Raw genomic sequence first — 24511 nt, forward strand, 5'->3', positions numbered from 1 at the left:
GTGGTTCCAAACTTCTTCCATTTAAGAATAATGGAGGCCACTGTGTTCTTGGGGACCTTCAATGCTGCAGACACTCTTCCCCAGATTCTTGCCTTACACAATCCTGTCTTGGAGCTCTATGGACAATTGCTTCGACCTCATGGCTTGATTTTTGCTCTGACATGTACGGTCACCTTATATAGACAGGTGTGTCTTTGCAAATCATGTCCAATCAGTTGAATTTACCACAGGTGGACTCCAATAAAGTTGTACGAACATCTCAAGGATAATCAATGGAAACAGGATGCACCTGAGCTCAATGTCTTATAGCAAAGAGTCTGAATACTTATGTAAATAGGTATGTTTTTTATTTTTAATACATTTGCACAAAAAAATAAACCGTTTTTGCTTCATCAATTTTAGAATAAGGCTGTAACATAACAAAATGTGAAAAAAATCAAGGGGTCTGAATACTTTCCAAATGCACTGTATGTTGCTGTTCTAGTAGCAGCATAAATTCCATGAGCGCTGCCGCTCATGGAACAGAACTTTGTTAGCCTGTTTATACAGGGGCAGCGCCTCACTGTGCTTTCTCTTTGTCATACACACAATAACACACAGTCAGACCAATGTCCAGACAGAATCCAGGAGAAACAGTCTGAATTTCCATTTGAAGTCCAATTAAGCTGGGGAATCAAATTAAACCATACACATGCTGTATGCTTTCCAACAGTTCCCATCTTTACCTAATATGCATGCAGCAGACCTGGGTTTAATGTGAAAAATCAATTCAAACACCTTATCTATGCTTGTTTGAGCTTGCCTGGCTTAATAAACCAAAACAAGACCCAAAACTGCAAACCCCGTACATCTGGCACTCCTGGCAAACTCAAGTATTTGAAAGGATTTTTCAAGTATTTGAACCCGTGTCTGGTATGCAGTGAACTGTTAGCATTGTTGGTCCTCTCGGCACTTAGCAGCAGAGTATAGCCAGGTTGACCAATGCTGTAGCCATACTGGGGTGTTTGGGTCCAAAACTCTTCTCCCTGATGTCCAGAGCCATCTCATGCATAGGAACAGACTTCTCCAGCTTTCCCTGGACAACACACACATCTTCTCTGCCAGCTTCACAAATCAGGATTACACACAAGCTACAAGAATTCAAGGTCTCTAGGCTAACTGCCAAACAGTAATGCACATAACGCTACCAGACATGGGACGGTTGCACAGATTCAGATCAAGCCTACATCTGGAGTGAACTAAAAGCTATTTTAACGTATACTCTCTTTAAACAAGGACTTGTGATAAGCTGTAGGCCACACTATCTACCGAGAGAGTTGTTTTCTATATTATTCATAGCTGTCTATTTACCACCACAAACTGATGCTGGCACTAAGACCGCACTCAACGAGTTGTATAATGCCATTAGCAAACAAGAAAAGGCTCATCCAGAAGCGGCGCTCCTAGTGGCCGGGGACTTTAATGCAGGCAAACTTAAATCCATTTTAAATTTCTACCAGCATGTCACATGCGCAACCAGAGGGAAAAAAACTCTGGACCACCTTTACTCCACACACAGAGATGCATACAAAGCTCTCTCTCTCCCTCCATTTGGAAAATCTGACCATAATTATATCCTCCTGATTCCTGCTTACAAGCAAAAACTAAAGCAGGAGGTTCCAGTGACTAGCTCAATACCAAAGTGGTCAGATGACTCTGATGCTACGCTACAGGACTGCTTTGCTAGCACAGACTGGAATATGTTCCGGCATTCATCCAATGGCATTGAGGAGTATACCACATCAGTCGTCAGCTTCATCAATAAGTGCATTGACGACGTCATCCCCACAGTGACCGTACGTACATATCCTAACCAGAAGCCATGGATTACAGGCAGCATCCACATCGAGCTAAAGGCTAGAGCTGCCACTTTCAAGGAGTGGGACACTAATCCGGAAGCTTAGAAGAAATCGCGCTACGCCCGCAGACAAACCATCAAACAGGCAAAGCGTCAATACAGGATTAAGATTGAATCCTACTCCCATTGTTCTCTGCAGATCCTCTCAGGCTTTGTCAGATTTAGAAAACAATTACTTATAGAGTTAGTGTGTGTTGTGACATACAGTCGAAGCAGGCGGTCTCCCTCATGAAAAAGTACTGCTGAATTACTACTACACAAGATCTGCACAAACCCTCTGTATGATGAGCTGGATGTGTTCAAACATGGCGTGCTCACTCACACCTGACTACATCCAGATCTGACCCAGCTCGTTACATGCCTAGGAGAAAAAAGACGACCCGACATATATCATCTGATCCTCACCAACTCAATAATGAATGTTTTACAGTCAGGAAATAATGACATGCTAGTACTCGAGTCTTATTTTAAGTGCATTTCACATGGGTCACAAGTACACAACATCATTAATAGGGAATAAAATCATGTAGGAAAATGTGGAAAGAGGAATGTGGAGTACTGACTGTGTTGATGGCCAGTACTGACAGTTCTGCTCTTAGAGACCTAGTTGACTGTAACTTCACCTAGAGCAGCAAAATGATTTACTAGCAAGCTAGCTTGTTAACCTACAACGAACTTTATGTCCTTAATAGAAAGCGTTATGGTTGAGGCAAATCAAACAACACATCACTGAGTACCACTCTTCATATTTTCAAGCATTGTGGTGGCTGCATCAACTTTATGGGTATGCTTGTCATCGACAAGGACTGGGAGTTTTTTAGGATCAAAATGAATGGAAAAGAGCTAAGCATGGGCAAAATCCTAGAGGAAAACCTGGTTCAGTCTGCTTTCCAACAGACACTGGGAGACAAACTCACCTTTCAGCAGGACAATAACCTAAAACACAAGGCCAAATATACACTGGAGTTGATCAATAACCAATTTGACAGAGCTTGAAGAATTCTGAAAATAATAATGGGCAAATATTGCACAATCGAGGTGTGGAAAGCTCTTAGAGACTCACAGCTGTAATCTCTGCCAAAGGTGCTTCTACAAAGTATTGACTCAGGGGTGTGAATACTTACAGTACCTGTCAAAAATTTGGACACACCACCTCATTCAGGGGTTTTTCTTTAATTTGACTATTTTCTACATTGTAGAATAAATAACACATATGGAATCATGTACTGTAGTATCCAAACAATTGTTTGTTTGGATACAATCTTCAAAGTAGCCACCCTTTGCCTTGATGACAGCTTTGCACACTCTTGGCATTCTCTGAACCAGCTTCACCTGGAATGCTTTTCCAAAAGGCTTGAAGGAGTACCCATATATGCTGAGCACTTGTTGGCTGCTTTTCCTTCACTCTGCAGTCCAACTCATCCCAAACCATCTCAATTGGGTTGAGATCATGTCATTGCGGAGGCCAGGTCATCTGATGCAGCACTCCTTCTTGGTCAAATAGCCCTTATAGAGCCTGGAGGTGTGTTGGGTCATTGTCCTGTTAAAAAAACAAACGATAGTCCCACTAAGCGCAAACCAGATGGGATGGCGTATCACCGCAGAATGCTGTGGTAGCCATGCTGGTTAAGTGTGCCTGGAATTCTAAATAAATCACTAACAGTGTCACCAGCAAAGAACCCCCACACCATCACACCTCCTCCTCCGTTCATCCGTTCACCTACTCTACGTCTCACAAAGACACACAATTTTGCAAGAGAGATCAGCAAATAAGCAAAACAAGTTAAGTTGAATATAGCAAGTTCTTCATTTTGTGCATTAATGTCCTGTTTCCAGTTAGTCTAATTAACTGATTAAATACTACATGTAAAAAAAATAGTTATCTAAAATGTGTTTTTCTAGTTAATATTAGCTTACTACACAACATACACTTAGTATTACCTTCTTAGCTACGAGATACATATCTCTCTGCCATCCCACGTAATTTATGAAGCAGCATAAGACATTTTTGGACACACGTTGTTGTGATGTGCTTGAACAGGAAAGTGGCGTGGCGGTCCTTTGTGGGCAAATTTTGTCATCAAAGAGAAAGATGCTGGATTTACAATTCCCAATTGAATGACTGTTCAAAACGTATTTTCCCAGTTTGAGCTGTTTATTCCCGACTTCCCAGTTGCAATGCTTGCAGTTAGCCACTGTCACCGATTCCTTACAAAACACTCATTGTTGAATTTGCAATCTACCAAAATTGTTGTGTAATGTTTATGTCCAGTGGCCGATGAGCACCAATATGTTTTATCTACATTTTCTCATCATTATTTCTCTTCATATGACAAGGAATAAAAAGGATTTGCCAGTAGACTTGATTCATGATGATGACTGCTAAGCTAAGATTGTGAAAGTAAGATGTTGACATGATCAGTCCAATCAAAGCTACTGTACATATAACGCGATTTGATGTCATTTCTGTGGCCAATGACCTTGAGCCTTCTTGGAAGGGCACTTGTAATATAACTCTATGGCAGGACCCAAAGGGCTATCTACCCTTTCTAAGGACTTAAGCTTGGCGATTACGTAAGGTCCCCATGAGTGACAGAACACTGAGCCAATCACGGCGCAATGCTCCTATTGTCTGCTAGCACGCCCCACCACAGAAAGCACTGAGCTGGGCCTGAAACACCTGCATTTTGGAGCTGCCTTACTCAAGAAAACAAAAAAGAGACCATGTTTGTATGCGGCTTTATGAATTAAATTGTATATTTATTTTGTTACATTGTTCGCAAAGTAATATGTGACACGTATTTATGCCAAAATAACATGCAAAACAGGCTAATTTTCTTTTTGCTCTGCCACACCTGCCGTGAATGACGAGTCGCCACTGTGCCTCCTCCCACCTCCTCTCCATTTTCATTTGGTGCCTGATGCGACCAGTCATAATCCTTTCTGCTCTGAGAACATGTTTGAGTAAGGGAAACTCCCATGAGTGTTATGCTCATATAATGTAAGGCACAGTATGTGTTTTGGACCTCATCCAATCTGCAAAGGTGTTTCTTTTCATATTGTTAGAGGACAGCAATGGACCCTCAATTATGATAGTGTCCTGAAATGCATTGACATCTATATTTAATCAACAGCCAAATGTATCATGTAGCGTCAGTGTCGTAGGCCTACAGAATATTAACTTTAAACCTGTCATAGAGTACAGAGAACATACATGGCTTGTGGTACGGGGAGTATACAATGGAGCTAAAATAGCTTTTTAATAGCTGATGAAGCAAATCGTATTTTCCCTGATGTCACTTATGTAACTGTAATAATCTGTTTTCAATTTACTCAAATGAGATAATTTTCACTTTTAATTGGGCTGGCCAAAATTCTCATTTGGAAGTATGCTTGGGGTCATTGTCCATTTGCCACCTGGTGGCAATGAATGGAACAATGGGAAAAACACATTCTAGAAATAATATTAAATTTGCCATATGATAGAGCCATATAAGAGTAATACATTTACATAAGTAAATTACATCAGTTATCATTCAGCTGATGTAATCCTGTCAAAAGTGACATATTACAGTATGCGACCATGAAATATATATACATACATACATATACAGTTGAAGTTGTAAATTTGCATACACTTGCATACACACGTTTTTCAACCATACATCATGAGACCACACAGCCGTCATACCGCTCAGGAAGGAGACGCGTTCTGTCTCCTAGAGATGAACGTACTTTGGTGCGAAAAGTGCAAATCAATCCCAGAACAGCACAGGACCTTGTGAAGATGCTGGAGGAAACCAGTACAAAAGTATCTATATCCACAGTAAAACGAGTCCTATATTGACATAACCTGAAAGGCCGCTCAGCAAGGAAAAAGCCACTGCTCCAAAACTGCCATAAAAAAGCCAGACTATGGTTTGTAACTGCACATGGGGACAAAGATTGTACTTTTTGGAGAAATGTCCTCTGGTCTGATGAAACAAAAATAGAACTGTTTGGCCATAACAACCATCTTTATGTTTGGAGGAAAAAGGGGGAGGCTTGCCAGCCAAAGAACACCATCCCAACCGTGAAGCACGGGGGTGGCAGCATCATGTTGTGGGGGTACTTGGCTGCAGGAGGGACTGGTGCACTTCACAAAATAGATGGCATCATGAGGTAGGAAAATTATGTGGATATATTGAAGCAAAATCTCCAGACATCAGTCAGGAAGATAAAGCTTGGTCGCAAATGGGTCTTCCAAATGGACAATGACCCCAAGCATACTTCCAAAGTTGTGGCAAAATGGCTTAAGGACAACAAAGTCAAGGTATTGGAGTGGCCATCACAAAGCCCTGACCTCAATCCCATAGAAAATTTGGGGGCAGAACTGAAAAAGTGTGTGCGAGCAAGGAGGCCTACAAACTTGACTCAGTTACACCAGCTCTGTCAGGAGAAATGGGCCAAAATTCACCCAACTTAATGTGGGAAGCTTGTGGAAGGCTACCCGAAACGTTTGACCCAAGTTAAACAATTTAAAGGCAATGCTACCAAATACTAATTTAGTGCATGTACATTTCTGACCCACTGGGAATGTGATGAAAGAAATAAAGGTGAAATAAATCATTCTCTCTACTATTATTCTGACATTTCACATTCTTAAAATAAAGTGGTGATCATAACTGACCTAAAACAGGGAATTTTTACTAGGATTAAATGTCAGGAATTGTGAAAAACTGAGTTTAAATGTATTTGGCTATGGTGTCTCTAAACTTCCAACTTCAACTGTATATATAGACGAGGCTTGAACCCCCGTCATCAGTTGTATGTGTGGTCCGTTACCGCTTCACCAGATTCCGGAACTATCTGGCCTTCTCAGTTAGTTCATATCCTGGACCTTCTCCTCAACTGAGGTGGACACCACCTTCCCATCCACCATCTCCTCCACGATCACCCTCACCCGCTTCTGCTTGTGTGGATTATACTCTGTGGAAAGAGCCACCAAACAAGAATTCATTCATTCAGTCATTGTGTGTATTATGGGGAACAACACTTGATTCTTTCATTGATTAATTTGTTTTATTAATTATTCTCCTGCTTGCTCACCTTCCAATACTTCCTGGACTTGTTGACCTTCCTGGATCTTCTCGACCACGATCACTTTCCTGACCTCTTGTCTGGTCTCCACATGCCTAATGGTAGACACACAGGGGAAGAACACTTACGGTCAGCTAAACTCACCAACACACATCTTGATTTTCTAGTTAGCAATCAGTGGTGTAAAGTACTTAAGTAAAAATACTTGAAAGTACTACTTAAGTCGTTTTTTGGGGTATCTGTACTTTACATTGCTATTTATATTTTTGACTACTTTTACTTCACTACATTCCTTAAGAAAATATTGTACTTTTCCTTGACACCCAAAAGTACTCGTTACATTTTGAATACTTAGCAGAATAGTCCAACTCACGCACTTATCAACCGAACATTCCTGGTAATTCCTACTGCCTCGGATCTGGCGGACTCACTAAACCAACATGTTTTGTTTGTAAATGATGTCTGAGTGCCCCTGGCTTTGTGTAAATTAAAAAACAAGAAAATGGTGCCATCTGGTTAATACAAGGAATTTGAAATGATTGATACTTTTACCTTTGATACTTAAGTATATTTTTAACCAAATACTTTCACTGAAGTAGAATTTTACTGGGTGACTTTTACTTGAGTCATTTTCTATTAAGGTATCTTTACTTTTATTCAAGTATGACAGTTGGGTACTTTTTCCACCGCTGTTTGCAATGAGGTGCCAATAAACAGCTGTCATCCCCCCCTCCCTTCCACCTCCCTATCTTTCCTGACCCTCCATTATCCCCTCTCACCAGAGTTGCTCTCCATCCAGCAGCCTCCTGTACTCAGCGATCTCCATCTCCAGCCTCATCTTGATGTCCAGGAGGATCTGGTACTCGGAGGCCTGCTGCTGGATGCTGACGTTGAGCTGCTGCAACTCCTCCTCCATACTGTTGATACAAACCTGCAGCTGGCTCAGCTGGGAGCCATAGCGGCCGTTTATATCAGCGGCGCTATGCTCCAGGTACCCCTTCTAGGAATGTGTTTATGTTTGTAAGGGATGAAGAAAACGGAGGAAGGAAGGAGAGGGTAGTAGAAATGTATGAAGAGGGAGATGAAGAAGGGTAGAGATAGTTAGATTGGTGTGCATAAAGGTGTTAGAACACCTTGACATTAGACCACTGTGGAGGTCTGAAAACATCTAACAAACTTTGATTTTGGAGTGTACTGTTCCTTTAAGACCTAAAGGAATTCCATATTTTAGGAACAGAGGTAGGGTAAAGAGAAATGCTGTATGTTTAGGGATGCTGATTCACTAAGATGTTTTGACATCATACCTGAGTGAGCAGGCCATGCAGTTCAATCTCCAGGCTCTGGAAGGTCCTCTTCAGGTCAGTCACCTGAGACTGAGAGGTCTTCACCTCTATGGTGCTGGTGGTGATCTGGTTCTGAAGCACCTCCACCTGACACACACACACATACACACACACACACACACACACAAACACACCGTATTAGTCAAAAGTATAGTACCACTTCACAAAATACATGTCAATTGTGCCTCTCACAAAACACATTTAGGGACCCATGTCCACATCTTTCGAGTCCCCCTGTCCTATTTTCAGAGGTTGTCTCACCTTGCTCTCAAACCACTTGGCAGCATCTCTCTGGTTCTTCGTTACCATGCCCTCATACTGGGTCCTCATCTCCTCCAGCACCTTGCTCATGTCCACTGAGGAAGCACAGTCCATCTCCACATTCACAGCACCACAATGCTGCGTCTGCATCAACTGCATCTCCTAACAACATGAAAAGGGGGACACATTGTTCTATAATACCTGGGATTTGTAGTTTACTTATACACAGTGAAGGGCAAAAGCACCTGAAAGCAATGAGTTACTGTATATTTGAGTACTAATAACAGTGAAGTTGCCTTAGATTTTTTGTGGGTGAGTTTTGCCCCCTTGTGGCCAAACACTGAAAGGTCTCAAACACACATTCAAATGCAAAAACAATGCAAAAACTGCAGGGGGAGCCATTGTGTCCTAATGAAAAACCACAGGTGGCTGCCTGGAGCGTTCAGACTTCAGCCAACATCACAAGCGGTAAGACTTGAGTGTGTGAGGAGAAATTACCTCCTCGTGGTTTTTCCTGAGGTAGACCAGCTCCTCCTTCAGCCCCTCAATCTGTATCTCCAGTTCTGCTCTGGTGAGTGTAAAGCTGTCCAGGACTCCTCTCAGACGAGCCACATCCCCTTCCATCTTCATACGCATGTTAGCCTCCGTCTCTAACCTACAGAGGTTGAGGAAAGAAGAGGGCTTGATTAGTTCCTTCTCACAACAAACCAAGATACAACTTGCCCAACCATAAACTGATCCATAGCCCTGCCTACCCCCATAAGCATTTCTGTAGATCTGGGAGGATTCGATCTACTCAATCTCAAACCTATAGGCCAAGAGTTACAAACAGAATCAGTACACTCACAGAGGCTGTGTACAGTACAGAGAGGAAGTGCACTTACTTCATCTTGAAGTCATCAGCTGCAAGTCTGGCATTATCCACCTGCAGGATCATCTGAGAGTTCTCCACAGACCTGGCTTGGATCTAGGAACAGGAGGACAGCCACAGTCAATGGAATGTAACAACAGAGTCAACTATGTACAGGATATCGTGTGTTTAGATCAGCAGATCTGGTTCATGTCTACTGTTCATTCATTTTCAACAGAACATGTTTTTTGACAATCAACAAGATACATTCTGAGAGACAATAGGAATTATACCTCTAATCTGTCACTTATCTAATTCATCCTAGTGACGCTCTTCTTTCACAAAGCTGTTGGCGTCTTCTCAATCCTATCCTCACCACCCTTCCCACTGTGACAGACATCAATTCAACGTCTATTCGATGTTGGTTCAATATAATTACATTGAAATGACATGGAAACAATGTTGATTCAACCAGTGTGTGCCCAGTGGGTCGCTACATTAAGACTACATTACCCAGAAGTACCTGGTTGAGGATGTCTGTGATGGTGGCATGGAACCCACTGAGGTCCTTCTTGTGAGTCGGTGATCTCATCTCGTAGAACTCCTTGATCTGCAGCTCCAACTTGCTATTGGCTGCCTCTAGAGAGCACACCTGTGTACACAGGGAGTGGAGGGAATCATTTGGGCTCGCGAGTGGCGCAGTGGTCTAAGGCACTGCATTGCAGACCTAGGGGCATCACTACAGACCCTGGTTTGATCCCAGGTTGTATCACAACCGGCCGTGATTTGGAGTACCATAGGGCGCTGCACAATTGGCCCAGCGTCATCTGTGTTAAGGGAGAGTTTGGCTGGGATAGGCTGTCATTGTAAATAAGAATTTGTTTTTAACTGACTTGCTTGGTTAAATAAATAAAAATAAAAAGTTCAGTTCATGGGTCTATCTGAAATGGCACCCTATTCCCTATATAAAACACTACATTTGACCAGAGCCCTGTGGGCCCTGTTGTGCACTACATAGGGAATAGGGTGCCATTTGGAGCGTAACACATCACGTTATGAGAATCAGCACTCTCCCATTAGATAATCCCCAACATAATGGAATTGAAAATAAATGATCAAATCCTGCTATGTCATTGTCCTCACTATGTATATTGTGTTGCTACCATGTTGTTGTTATGTTGTGTTGTTACCATGCTGTGTTTTCATGTGTTACTGCCTTGCTATGTTGTTGTCTTAGGTCTCTCTTTATGTAGTGTTGTGTTGTCTCTCTTGTTGTGATGTGTGTTTTGTCCTATATTTATATGCGGGGACGGGCCTTTTGGTAGGCCATCATTGTAAATAAGAATTTGTTCCTAACTGACTTGACTAGTTAAACAAAGTTTAAATCAAATTAATAGGTGTAATTAGGAACGTGCGTTTATAATAGTAATACAGGTGTGTCTTTTTAATAATGAGACTTTCCTTGGAGTTTTACAGGCAAACTATAGGTTACTGCTTCTTCTCAATAGCAATTTTACAATTAGAAAAGCTAATGATGGAATAAATACTTTTAAAAGTTTAGTAAAAGTTATTTTAAATATATATATATATTTTACTTTATATATATATTTTCAATATATTTATATATATGTTTCCCTAAATGTTGAAAGGGAGTGTTTGACTTGACGATTCTTTGGCACCGTATGACGAGAGGTATTTCCAGTGTGCCTAATCACTTGGCAGGCCTTCTGATATTTCTACTGTTTTCTTTGGTTCTATTATCACAGGTAGAGATGTTCTGCCTCGTTTAGCGAAAGACGGCAACAAAAGCGAAAGTGTGAGTCCTCTGTCTTTGGCCTACTTGCAAAAGACAATAACATGCAATTCCTTCCAAACGTCAGTTGGAATGATCAGTGGTGGAAAAAGTACCCAAATGTCATACTTGAGCAAAAGTAAAGATACCTTAAAGAAAGTTACTCAAGTGAAAGTAACACAGTAAAATACTACTTGAGTAAAAGTCTAAAAGTATTTGGTTCTAAATATACTTAAGTAACAAAAGTAAATGTAGTTGTTGAATATATACTTAAGTATCAAAAGTAAAAATATAAATAATTTCAAATTCCTTATATTAAGGAAAGCAGATGGCACCACTCTTGTTTTCAAAATGTATGGATAGCCAGGGGTACACTCCAACACTCAGACATAATTGACAAACAATGCATTTGTGTTTAGTGAGTCTGCCAAATCAGAAGCAGTAGGGATGACCACGTGTTCTCTTGATAAGTGTGTGAATTGGACCATTTTCCTGTCCTGCTAAGCATTTATCATGTAACAAGTACTTTTGGGTGTCAGGGAAAATGTATGGACTAGAAAGTACATTATTTTCTTTAGGAATGTAGTGAAGTAAAAGTTGTCAAAAATGTAAATAATAAAGTACAGCTACCCCAAAAAACTACTTAAGTAGTACTTTAAAGTATTTTTACACCACTGATTATAATAAAGCAGGTATGGAGGGGAGTGGTATACCTCCTATACTGGAAGTTACACCAGTAAAAAAGAGGGACACAGCACAGACTGGGCCAGAACAATTTAGAGGGCTGGAGGTGGAAGGACCCTAACAAAATCGGTTTATTTCTAATCTAGGACAACAATCTTACATGCTTTTTTGCTTTAATTATTCATTTATTTCCCTTAAATGATCCGTTTCTACTATACACCCTCTTCCACACACCCCAGTTACCACACACACACCTCCAGTCTTCATAAGAAAGAGCCTCCTATCTATTCTCATCATCCTTGGAGTGCCAGAAACTGACAGACTGGCTTCCAGTTTCTCTATATAAATTAGTTGATGCTTTACATTCTTGTGAAGTGCACAATGTAAAGAGACATCAGGTCCAGGTTAAACCATTATCTCTTGTTTCCTATTTCCATAACAGCATATCACTTTGGCCGTGGTATCCTGACAACAATTCCAGTGTTAAAAAAATTCTAATATTGACAAGCTTCATTGACAACATTCTAAACGGATATCATATCTGTATGAATTGAATTACAATTTTTTGCTGCTTTTAAAGACTATAATATATACAGAAGATAGTTCCTTAACTATTTAGAAAATCTAGAAGTAAACAACTCTAATGTTGGTCACTGTCAATGATTCTCTCTTTAGTCCAGATAAGAGTGGAGGATGTACGTCATCACACACTGTCCACTTAACCTTTTCTCATCGCTTGTTTAGGTTTCGCTTTAACGATATCACTGTTATAATCGTTTTACAACTACACTCTAAAAAGAAAAGGTTCCTGGAGTATCCTTTAGGGGTTCTTCAAATTGAAACTGTGGGGGAACCCCTATAAGTTCTTCGAAGAACCCTTTAAAAAGGTTGATTTTAGTGGCAAAGTAGAAAAAACAAATCAAAATATGAGGTAAACTCCCAGCAGAGCCTCAAGTCCAATGGGTATATTCTCTGGCGTGTTGATGTTTTCCGTATCCAAAGCCAGAAGGATTTTGCAGTGTATGGTGATTGAACAGGTATCCTATTATATTCAGAGGTGTAGGGAGGGTGAAGTCTGAATCCAATTTTTTTTAACAAAACTTGCACGACAGTATTCATACCTTGGTTTTTGTGGTAAATGTGAATGAAAAAGCTGTTTTGATATAGTTTTTCAAACACATACCTTGTCCCTAATGTAGAGGCCTATGGGATTTTCATTGCAGAGGTAAGGGAGGAGGATGATACATGTGATCTGCATAACATACCAATACTAATTGACATACCTTTGTATACCTGCAGACAGAGACACAAGTGAACAGTTCAGTCATCTGCACCCAATACAGCTAGCCTTCAACATATTCTGATAGCCTACATATTCTTAACTCTTTGTTGATTAATATCCATTTAATTGTGTCCATTTTCTGTTTTACACTCTATAAACAAAAGGCTCCTGGAGTTTCCTTTAGGGGTTCTTCAAATACAAACTGTAGGGGAACCAATACAAGTTCTTCAAATGACTAATTTAAATGGATCCTCGGAGAAACCTTTGAAGAACTTTGTGAACTATCCGCTCCCCTAATATTTGTATTAATATAACACAATATTTTAGTTGTCAGCGTTTATTATGATTTTAGTGGCAAAGCAGAATAAAAAAATATATAAATATGAAGTAAACCATTGGCTGTAGCCTACTGTATTATCCCATTTAATTGAACATTCTGGATAGTATTGATGAAAGGGTTTACTAAAAACAAAAAAAGATTCATAAAAAAAGATTAAAGATCACTTTCTCGTAACATTTTTCTGTATCATCGAATATGTTGTGGTTTGAAAAGAGTGATCACTCTGCCTTGTCTTTCAGTCTCCGCTCATAATCTAGGCCGTGCGTAATATTGCTCAGCGCGCGTAATCTCCATCTACTGTACATCCCCATCACTCTTCCTTACCTTTTCCAGGTAGGTGGCCAAACGGTCGTTCAGATTCTGCATGGTATGCTTCTCGTTGGCGCCGATAGTGATCTGGCCTGGCCCGTCCATAGAGAAAGTCGATTGAGAGATACGGGTGCCGTATCCCCCGGCACCTCCATATACACTCGGCGCGCGACTGCTCCCAACAGAGGACACGCTCATATGGGACCTACCGCCTTCCAAACCGCTGGAAAACTGCATCCCACCGGACAAGCGGAGGCCACTCGAACCGACACAGCTACGTGAGCTGTATCTACGGCTACAACTGCGACTGGTTACAATGGACATGGCGAGAGATGGTTTGGCGATGCGTCCTGTGAGGTTAAAGTGCGTTCTTCGAGTTGGAGGCGACAGGTAAAATAACCCCTTTCGTGTCCTCGAGCTTTTTATACAGTTGGATTAAGAATGATTGACTGCGTCACCATTATTCCCTGGAAGGAAGGTACGTCTAATTGTTTTGTTCGGTGGGTGGGTACAGGGCTTGCAACAACTATGTAACAAGAGACATCACTAAAGTCACTAAGGACTTCTAGGGAAATGAATGGTTCTGTAAAGGTTGTGGTTTATGAAGGGTTGTGTGTTTGACAGGTATAGACTGGCAAGTCAGACAGCTTGAGAACATTACTGGATGTGTTTTGTAAAGCTGACATTCCATGGTTTCAGATATCCATTTTTAATTACGTGTTGGTTTGTTTACTGAAATTGGCAATATTTTAATATATCTTTGTCAAGGATTTGTAGGCTAAATATTGTATGTGTTATGTTATTATTTTACCAAACTAAAATGTTGCACCAAGTCACTCCTTCACTTACATTTGATGATTTTCTGTCATTCTATCCATTTGAAAAGATGGTCAGTAACTGTCACGCCCTGACCATAGAGAGCCCTCGGGGTTCTCTATGGTGTTTTATGTCAGGGCGTGACTAGGGGGGGGTTCTAGGTATTATATTTCTATGTTGGTGTGTGTGTATGGTTCCCAATTAGAGGCAGCTGAATTTCGTTACCTCTAATTGGGGATCATACTTAGTGTGTCCTTTTTCCCACCTGCTATGTGGGATATTGTTTTGTTTGAGTGCCTATGTGCGCTACGTATTTCATGATGGTTATATCTTTGTTGTTTTGGAAGTTTCACTATCATTAAAATGTGGAACTCTACTCACGCTGCGCCTTGGTCTAATTATTCATACGACGGTCGTGACATTAACAGTCATCTTTTTGAAATGTAGATAACCATTATGAACTGTTCATAAATTCAACACATTCAATGTTGTTACTTTGTCTACTCAGTATACTTGTTCTCATATTAGTTGGTTTGGATAGTGTGTTTAATCATTGTCAAAGATGTGTAGTAGGTATTCTTACAATTTTGACTATAAGTCACTTTGATGATTTTCTCATTCTTTCTGAATTCAAAGATGTACTGTACAGTAACTATACCCTTGTTTGAAATATGAATAAACATCATAATTCCTCACATTCCATTTCGCCTACTCAGTACTTGCTCTCAGATGTTGGTTTGGATAGTGTGTTTTGTTCAAGGGACAAGTGTATGCAAAACAGCCACATAACAGCCTGAGTAAGTTTCATTCCCGAAACGGTCTATATCCATTTTCAGAAATGTTGGTCAATTAGCTTTTATTGTTTAAAGACATTATGAAAGAGATTGGTGTGTGTTTTTTCACTATCTAATGAGGTTGTTCAATGACAGACATGTATTTGTTACTACTGTTAGTTTTCACAGTCAAATGTAACAAATAAAAAAAATATATAAAGAAATGTACAAATTATACATTTGTGACATCAATATTAAATGTTTTACAAAAAAAATATTCAGTGTAGTCAGTATCTGAATGTAGAATGTTTACATTTTACATTTTAATCATAGCAGATGGTCTAATCCAGAGCGATTTACAGAAAGTGCATTAATTTCAAACTAGCTAGGTGAGACAACCACATCCCATCTAGCACATAACGTTCTGAGAACCACGTTTCTTAGAGCTTGGTGAGAGTGTGGTTGTCCTGTGGCTATTTTGCATACAACCTTCTCAACCTTCTCATTTTTTAATTGTGGGTATGATAGTCTATTACAAATAAGTCTGATAATACTTTTGACAGTATTTCAATCTGAAGGAAGTATGGTTTGAAGTGACTGAACGCATCAGAAAGGTATTGGAAAGTTTAGAAGATCATCAGGCAATAATTTTTCATGGTCTGTGTAGAAAAGAACATCATCATTGATGATTTTCTTTTCCCCCCAGTCTGATTTTCTTTTCCCCCCAGTCTGATTTAGTGCCTGGTCTTGTCCACTCTGTTTTAATTGGGCTTGTGGGCATTGTAGAGGTGTCATGACGTTGGCCTGAGGGGGAGGTTTATGACCCCCATAAATACCTTTCCCCTTTTTCCTCTCTCTACTCTACCGATGTGACTATTGAAAATCCATTTGTTAACATTGAGAGAGAATCTGGTGACATCAAAAGATGGGAAAAGGAACCATATTTCGGTAATCCAACCAGTTGAAAATATGCGTTGGGACTTAATGAATATGATGTCAGTTCAGTTGGCGTCTGAGACATGATGACTGATGATAGGACGACATAAACTGTATCTTGGAAAATCTATGCATTCAAGTTATCAAATTCAAATGGAATTGTTGTGCAATTTAAATGTTTAAATATGAAACTATTTGTGAAAAGATTAAATGTAATTTAGCTTCTTAATGAGAGAACGGTTTGTCATAGAGTAAACTCTGCCAACTCAGTAGCCCCGCCCATGTGAACGTGGACTGGCAGTCCCCACGTTGAAAGGACAAAGACCACCTACAGAACTAAGCCAACATCAGCAAGAACCTAAAGAAATTGGCATCGAATTTCAATGTGAAGGTGACGACCTACACGCCGAAAGGATGAATTTCGACTATACCAGCCAGAATATAGCATGAGCTTAAAAGTATGGCAACTTGGTATGAATTTTGAACTCTTATTCACTCCAAAAGTGATACCTCGTAGCCGTTGAGTTAGCAGCAGTTGCTGTAAACGTGGGCTAGGAAAGGACGGACAGCGTATCCATTCTACCACGCTCCAGTTCACCACTAGACAGTCATCAGATGACCAGAGATCAGTGTGACAGTTTGCATGATTAATGGTAAATAAATGTCTATCTTTGCTTGGAGATGGAAACGACTAAACTAGCACTGTAATTTAACCTCTCTTGGGTAGGGGGCAGTATTTTCACGTCCGGATGAAAAGCGTGCCCAAAGTAAACTGCCTGTTACTCAGGCCCAGAAGCTAGGATATGCATATAGTTGGTAGATTTGGATAGAAAATACTCTAAGGTTTCTAAAATTGTTAATATTATGTCTGTGAGTATAACAGAACTGATATGGCAGGTGAAACCCCGAGGACAAACCACCCCCCCCAAAAAAATGTCAGCCTACCACTGTTTTCAATGGCTGTCACTTTTATTATAAGGCGAGATCCTCCCAGATTGCAGTTCATAGGGCTTCCACTAGATGTCAACAGTCTTTAGAAAGAGTTTCAGGCTGGTTTTTTTGAAAAATTAGCCAGAAATTGTAGTTTTTCTAGGTGGCTCCCATTTTGGCTGTAGTATTTCCAAGCACGTGGAGAGAGCGCGTTCTTTGGTATTTTTCTCCGGTAAAGACAATAACGATTTTCCGTCTTAAATTTTAGCGTTTATTTACATATTAGTGTACCTAAGGTTTGATTATAAACGCTGTTTGACTTGTTTGGAAAAGTTTATTAGTAACGTTTGGGATTCATTTTGTAGGCATTTTGATGGAGGGAAACTGGGTGGATTATTGACTGAAGCACGCCAGCTAAACTGAGTTTTTATGGATATAAAGAAGGACATTATCGAACAAAAGGACCATTTGTGATGTATCTGGGACCTTTTGGAGTGCCAACAGAAGAAGATCATCAAAGGTAAGGCATTTATTATATCTCTATTTCTGACTTCCGTGGCGCACCTGCCTGGTTGAAATATGTTTTCATGCTTTTGTATACGGGGCGCTGTCCTCAGATAATCCCATGGTGTGTTTTCGTCGTAAAGCCTTTTTGAAATCTGATACAGCGGCTGGATTAACAAGAAGTTAAGCTTTATTTTGATTTATTACACTTGTGATTTTATGAAAGTTAAATATTTATAATTCTGTGGTTTGAATTTCTCGCTCTGCAATTTCACCGGATGTTGGCCAGGTGGGACGCTACCGTCCAGAAGAAGTTAAAGTCTTATTGAAACAAACATGTTCTCAGAACGTTATTTAATTACCTTCAAATAACCTATAGTTTCCGTTCTCAGAACATTAATAAAACCTCTCAGAAAAACATTCAGGGAACCATAGTAAAACGTTCTCAGAACCTCCTTGCAACTTAAAAATATATGTTCCCAGAATAGGAGAATAGTTCCCTTTCGTTTAAAAAACGGTCAGTTTTAACGGTCAGGAAATGTATGGCTTTGTTCCCAGAACCAATGGGAAACCAAAAACGTACAGTCCCACAACTTCCAAGGAAACAAATGTGCTAGCTGGGATATCACGGTCAAATATACAGGATACGAACATTCCATTCGAGCGAAACAATGGTTTTATAACATTTTGCAACAAAAAAAAACATTTTTATAATCTCAAATCTAGGAATGAAGAATCTGAGAACATTCATATTTTAAACACACACGAAGGTACCCATAAGCAATCATTTCAGATTTTTTTTAAAACACTTTGAAAAATTTGTGGATATAGCGTTTTGGAAATAAACTTTTCAAATACATCTCCATGATCAAATCAAATTATGTCTACTGATGGCCAGCTGGACCTTTACTTTCCTACATACTGAGGCTGGTTTTCAGTCAAACCTGTACAGTATGTTTACACATTGTCTTAGTTTAATCAAATTTGTCCAAGCTCACACACTAATTCTGAAAACCATCAAGCATCAACCTGTTAGAGGAGTTTGTAGTTGGATTTTTACAGTTGTGAAAACCATTCTGATTTTATTTGAATTCAAGGGAAATTAGCTGCTCTGTATGCACTGCAAGACAGGTTAGACTGAATTGAGCTCTGCCTCTTCCATGTAATAATGATGAATGAGTTCTACCTTGTCAGAGCATGAACATACATATCCCAAAGGCCTTTTCACCTGAACAAATATCATCAGTGATAAATAGCACACAGATACAGTGCCTTCAGAAAGTTTTCACACCCCTTCACTTATTCCACATGTGTTTGTGTCACAGACTGAATTCAAAATGGAATTTAAAAAACGATTTAGAGGGCTGGAGGTGGAAGGACCCTAACAAAATGGTTGTATTTCTAATCTAGGACATCAATCTTAAATGCATTTTTGCTTTAATGATCCGTTTCATTTCCTTTTAATGATCAGTTTCTCCATAACACTCTCTTCCACACCCACATCTTAAAACTGAATGAACAACATCTCAAGCATACCTTAATTACCCCAGTTACCACACACACACCTCCAGTCTTCATAAGAAAGAGCCTCCTATACATTCTTGTCATCCTTGGAGTGCCAGAAACTGACAGACTGGCTTCCAGTTTCTCTATATAAATTAGTTGATGCTTTACATTCTTGTGAAGTGCACAATGTAAAGAGACATCAGGTCCAGGTTAAACCATTATCTCTTGTTTCCTATTTCCATAACAGCATATCACTTTGGCCGTGGTATCCTGACAACAATTCCAGTGTTTAAAAATATATATACACTGCTCAAAAAAATAAAGGGAACACTTAAACAACACAATGTAACTCCAAGTCATTCACACTTCTGTGAAATCAAACTGTCCACTTAGGAAGCAACACTGATTGACAATACATTTCACATGCTGTTGTGCAAATGGAATAGACAAAAGGTGGAAATTATAGGCAATTAGCAAGACACCCCCAATAAAGGAGTGGTTCTGCAGGTGGTGACCACAAGGCCACAAATGTGCATGTGTCTGCTCAAACGGTCAGAAACAGACTCCATGAGGGTGGTATGAGGGCCCGACGTCCACAGGTGGGGGTTGTGCTTACAGCCCAACACCGTGCAGGACGTTTGGCATTTGCCAGAGAACACCAAGATTGGCAAATCCGCCACTGGCGCCCTGTGCTCTTCACAGATGAAAGCAGGTTCACACTGAGCACATGTGACAGACGTGACAGAGTCTGGAGACGCCGTGGAGAACGTTCTGCTGCCTGCAACATCCTCCAGCATGACCGATTTGGCGGTGGGTCAGTCATGGTGTGGGGTGGCATTTCTTTGTGGGGGCGCACAGCCCTCCATGTGCTCGCCAGAGGTAGCCTGACTGCCATTAGGTACCGAGATGAGATCCTCAGACCCCTTGTGAGACCATATGCTGGTGCGGTTGGCCCTGGGTTCCTCCTAATGCAAGACAATGCTAGACCTCATGTGGCTGGAGTGTGTCAGCAGTTCCTGCAGAGGAAGGCATTGATGCTATGGACTGGCCTGCCTGTTCCCCGGACCTGAATCCAATTGAGCACATCTGGGACATCATGTCTCGCTCCATCCACCAACGCCACGTTGCACCACAGACTGTCCAGGAGTTGGCGGATGCTTTAGTCCAGGTCTGGGAGGAGATCCCTCAGGAGACCATCCGCCACCTCATCAGGAGCATGCCCAGGCGTTGTAGGGAGGTCATACAGGCACGTGGAGGCCACACACACTACTGAGCCTCATTTTGACTTGTTTTAAGGACATTACATCAAAGTTGGATCAGCCTGTAGTGTGGTTTTCCACTTTAATTTGGAGTGTGACTCCAAATCCAGACCTCCATGGGTTGATAAATTTGATTTCCATTGATAATTTTTGTGTGATTTTGTTGTCAGCACATTCAACTATGTAAAGAAAAAATATTTAATAAGAATATTTCATTCATTCAGATCTAGGATGTGTTATTTTAGTGTTCCCTTTATTTTTTTGAGCAGTGTATATTAACAAGCTTCATTGACAACATTCTAAATGGATAGCATATCTGTATGAATTGAATTTAAATGTTTTTACTGATTTTAAAGACTATCTTATACAAAGAAGATATTTCCTTGACTATTTAGAAAATCTATAGGTAAACAACTCTAATGTTAGTTCCAGTCAATGATGCTCTCTTTAGTCCAGATAAGAGTGTTGGATGTACGTCATCACACACTGTCCACTTAAAACCCTTCCTCATCCGTCGTTTAGGTTACGCCATAACGATATCGCTGTCATAATAATTTTACAACTAGGTCTATGTTAAGAACAACAGTAATGATATGGTGCCTTTGTGTTTCAAATGTGTTTCTAAGTGATGGACAACTTGCGATTTTTTTTCATGGCATTTTTAATGACCGATTCATGGTTTTCCTTGCATGTCAATGCAAGTAGAAGTTAGAGTTGGTGGACCTTGGCCTTGGATACATGTGTTATGACAGGGTTGTAGACTTCTGTAACAACAACCACTATTGAATGTCTGAGTTGTACTTTATTGTCTCATTTCCAGGTGAACGATTAGAATATTGATGCGCCCCATTCTGGCACCAAGTATCCATTACGCATGGAGTTTCCATCGTCTTTTTCAATCAATTAAGGGATCCATCTTGGACATTGTTATCAGATATTGCTCTTTGACCATATTGGTTACATAGACCTTTGTGTATAAAAGACCTGACATAGAGAGCTGGCAATATCATTCACACTTCTGACTTCGTTTAGTACAGACTGTTACGTACGATCACCTCTCACTTTCACACAAAAAAATAGCTTTTTGCATTCCCTCCTTTTAATAATCTAAAGCTATATTGTAAGAAAACTGTTCTTCTGCGTCCAGGCATGGCAATGAGTGGATTGTTGGTGTGCGTCCTCATGGCAGCGCTAGTGGGGGTTGGTTTGACATCACCCGTATCCAAGTCGGATGGCAACACCAAACAGGGTGGGATACTGCCACAGCTACTGGCCAGGAGGGAGGCAGTGTGGAATGCTGCGGAGAACGTCGCTAAGCGGGAGCAAGACACTCAAACGAGCATGGCACGGATGGAGAGGATGGCGCACCTGTCAGAGGACCAGCGCGAGTTCATGTCCAAGCAAATCATGCAGGCCATCTCAGGTACGTGGTGGTGTCGAGTCAAGTGTGTGTGTGAGAGAGAGATGCCAACATCTACCATGGTAAATGTGAAGTGTATCGTTGTTTGCTTGAGCACTTTAAATCCACATTGAACTTTTCTGTTTGGTTCATGTAGGTTTGTATTGTTCGCAGAGATGATGAACGAGTGTCCGGACCGGGACTACCAAGGATGGGTAGACTTTGGACGGCGGAGTGCAGAGTAGAGATGTACCACAGGCCAAATGAGGAATGTCTACCTGCACTGGCGTTACTCAGGAATCCATCCCTATTTGAAATAAATTGTATATTTTCATTGGCTTATGTCATGAGTTTTGCTTTTAATCCAAGTGTCATAATAAACATGTTTACAGTATGTATGTCTACGGGAATTTCTTGATTTCATTTAGGACATGGGCGGGTTTCCATTTAGGACATTGGTTGGTTTCCCGGACACAGAATCTACATGAAGTATTCTTTTTAGTCTAATGTGTCCGGGGAAACCAGTGTTGTGCTTCCCCTGCCAGCCACAAAATTAAGGAAATTAGAAGGGGGGGGTCGGAAAGGCTATTTTCTTGCCTGCCAAAATCCCCCCCCCCACCCCCACCCCTTCTATCTTGGGATTGCAAGGCCTTGCACACTTCAGAATCATTTTAGTAGCTCATGTTGACCAATAGTGTGTGCCAAAGAAAGCAAAATTAGAGTATAAAGAAACATAAACATCTATTTTAGAAACATTTTGTAATGTTTAAGAAAATAATGATAATACACAAATATTATCACACAATAACACAAAAACATCATAGAAAGTTAAGTTTGGTAACAAACATTAAATAAGAAATACAAATTTCGATCTTTGCATAATAAGATATAAAATGACAATAAATCAAATATAACAAGACAATAAATAATATAAACAAATATTGGAAAGCTGCAACGGCTCGACTGAACATTTATTCCACTTTTTATGGAAAGTTTTCCAGGTGATACCGTCGCCTGGAACTCATGCCTAACCTAGTCCTGACATGCAGCGCAGACATAATCCTCCAATGATGGGATGGTTTTCATACAGGACTGGTGGAACCATCGTGGGCAATCTGAACCAAACTGAAATTTATGATGAAAAATGTTAATATATTTAAAAAATGTATTACTTTTTCTTGAATTACAATTATTTCATTTTCAAACAAAGCGGATAATACTACCTCTAGAAATATTACTGCTTATACAAATTCGTACTCCTAAAAATGTGCCTTTAGAAGTGAACAAGCAATTACCTAGTTAGTGTCTTCCTCATTATTGTCCACCTCCCCACAGAAGTGGCACAGTTGGCTCAGGTCATCTAGCAAAACATAATGTCAAGTAGTCTATACATCTTTACATGTATTTTTCTGAGCAAACAGGGAACAGGGAACAAGGGAATAGTATAGGTTTCTTGTAACGGAATTATTTATATACACATGTTTTAGTGGCCATCTAGTCAGAAGTTGGATCAAAGATAACCTTAAAAGATTCATATTAAATGTTTTTTTTATCTACAATTATATTAAATTAGAAATTGAACATACCAGTGTTTTGGAGGCGAGTGACTGCTATTTCTTCAGTTATCCCCAACAAAAGTATGTTACACTTAAGATTCTAATTCGAAGTATAAAACGACACAGCTATAATATATTTTGACTGTTCTGTTTTGCCTTTTAATCAGTATACTTTCAGTAGGTTAATTGTACATTACTTATACTCTCATCCTTACTTTCAAGGCAAATACCCCACAAGAAGTAACATCTTGTTGCCATGGGTGAGGAAGGGTACCACACGAACATCTGGAGATAATACACCCCTTCTCTCTCAGGAATGATCTGAACATATATGTATATAACATAGCATTTTGAAATATATATACATATATAACATAGCATTTTGAAAGACTTTGATTACAATATAGAGATTAATAACAAAGGGGAATCTGAGAATGCGGGGATTCCAGCAGGGTGTGAGTTGAAGTAGTCAAATCTGGAGCTGACACGGGCTGAAATGACATGTGATCATCTCGGATTATCTAACATCTGAGAATGGGCAGGCATTCCCTTGGATGAAGAGCATCTCCGTCTTGCTGATTATGTGCTGTCCTCCAGGCGGAAATATCACCTGCACATCTGATGTAGGAAAAGAGATAAGAGATAAGTTGAGTGTCCTGTGAATATGTTTATGTATATGTACTGTACGTGTGTGTGTATGTGTATATATATCTTGGTATATACATTTTTTTTTTAAATTTCTATTATTATTAACATTATTGTGTTTTGTGGTTGAGGGGTGGGGAGAGGTTGATGGGGATGGTGGAGGTGCTGGGGGTGTCCTATTGAGGGCGAAGGGACCTATTGGGGAGGGGATTCTTCATGGAGGCACATTCAGTCATAGTTTTGTTTATTATATTATTAGACATTTATTTTGTATTTTTTTCTACTATTATAACAGTTTACTGTGATTATGGATATGCACTCATTATTACTTATATATTTGAACTCTCTTT

The 24511-nt window shown here is 40.1% G+C and overlaps 2 protein-coding genes across 2 annotated transcripts; one reads left to right on the forward strand and one right to left on the reverse strand.

The window, feature by feature from the left end:
* Window positions 1-6758: 6758 nt before the first annotated feature.
* On the reverse strand, window positions 6759-14035 carry LOC120022843 (keratin, type I cytoskeletal 42-like). Its single transcript, XM_038966882.1, has 9 exons — window positions 13853-14035; window positions 9954-10082; window positions 9465-9547; window positions 9079-9235; window positions 8581-8742; window positions 8281-8406; window positions 7756-7976; window positions 6986-7071; window positions 6759-6865 (listed from the first exon to the last, which is right to left on the reverse strand). The coding sequence occupies exons 1-9, from the start codon at window positions 14033-14035 to the stop codon at window positions 6759-6761; spliced, it is 1254 nt and encodes a 417-aa protein (XP_038822810.1).
* A 7681-nt stretch (window positions 14036-21716) lies between these two features.
* Window positions 21717-22205, forward strand: LOC120027600 (cholecystokinin-like). The gene is made up of 2 exons (XM_038972596.1): window positions 21717-21984; window positions 22135-22205. The coding sequence occupies exons 1-2, from the start codon at window positions 21717-21719 to the stop codon at window positions 22203-22205; spliced, it is 339 nt and encodes a 112-aa protein (XP_038828524.1).
* The last annotated feature ends 2306 nt before the right edge of the window (window positions 22206-24511 follow it).

The sequence above is a fragment of the Salvelinus namaycush genome, chromosome 2 (assembly GCF_016432855.1).
Source record: "Salvelinus namaycush isolate Seneca chromosome 2, SaNama_1.0, whole genome shotgun sequence".
In the NCBI taxonomy this organism is placed as follows: domain Eukaryota; kingdom Metazoa; phylum Chordata; class Actinopteri; order Salmoniformes; family Salmonidae; genus Salvelinus; species Salvelinus namaycush.

Bases quoted from the DNA above. Each gene is read 5' to 3' on its own strand.
- LOC120022843 (XM_038966882.1), bottom strand. From the start codon at position 14,035: ATGAGCGTGTCCTCTGTTGGGAGCAGTCGCGCGCCGAGTGTATATGGA. The intron at 9,236-9,464 runs GTAAGTGCACTT...CAACCTCTGTAG, and splicing joins GCTGATGACTTCAAGATGAA to GTTAGAGACGGAGGCTAACA. The intron at 7,977-8,280 runs GTATGATGTCAA...ACACATTCCTAG, and splicing joins TGCATGGCCTGCTCACTCAG to AAGGGGTACCTGGAGCATAG.
- LOC120027600 (XM_038972596.1), top strand. From the start codon at position 21,717: ATGAGTGGATTGTTGGTGTGCGTCCTCATGGCAGCGCTAGTGGGGGTT. The intron at 21,985-22,134 runs GTACGTGGTGGT...TATTGTTCGCAG, and splicing joins AATCATGCAGGCCATCTCAG to AGATGATGAACGAGTGTCCG.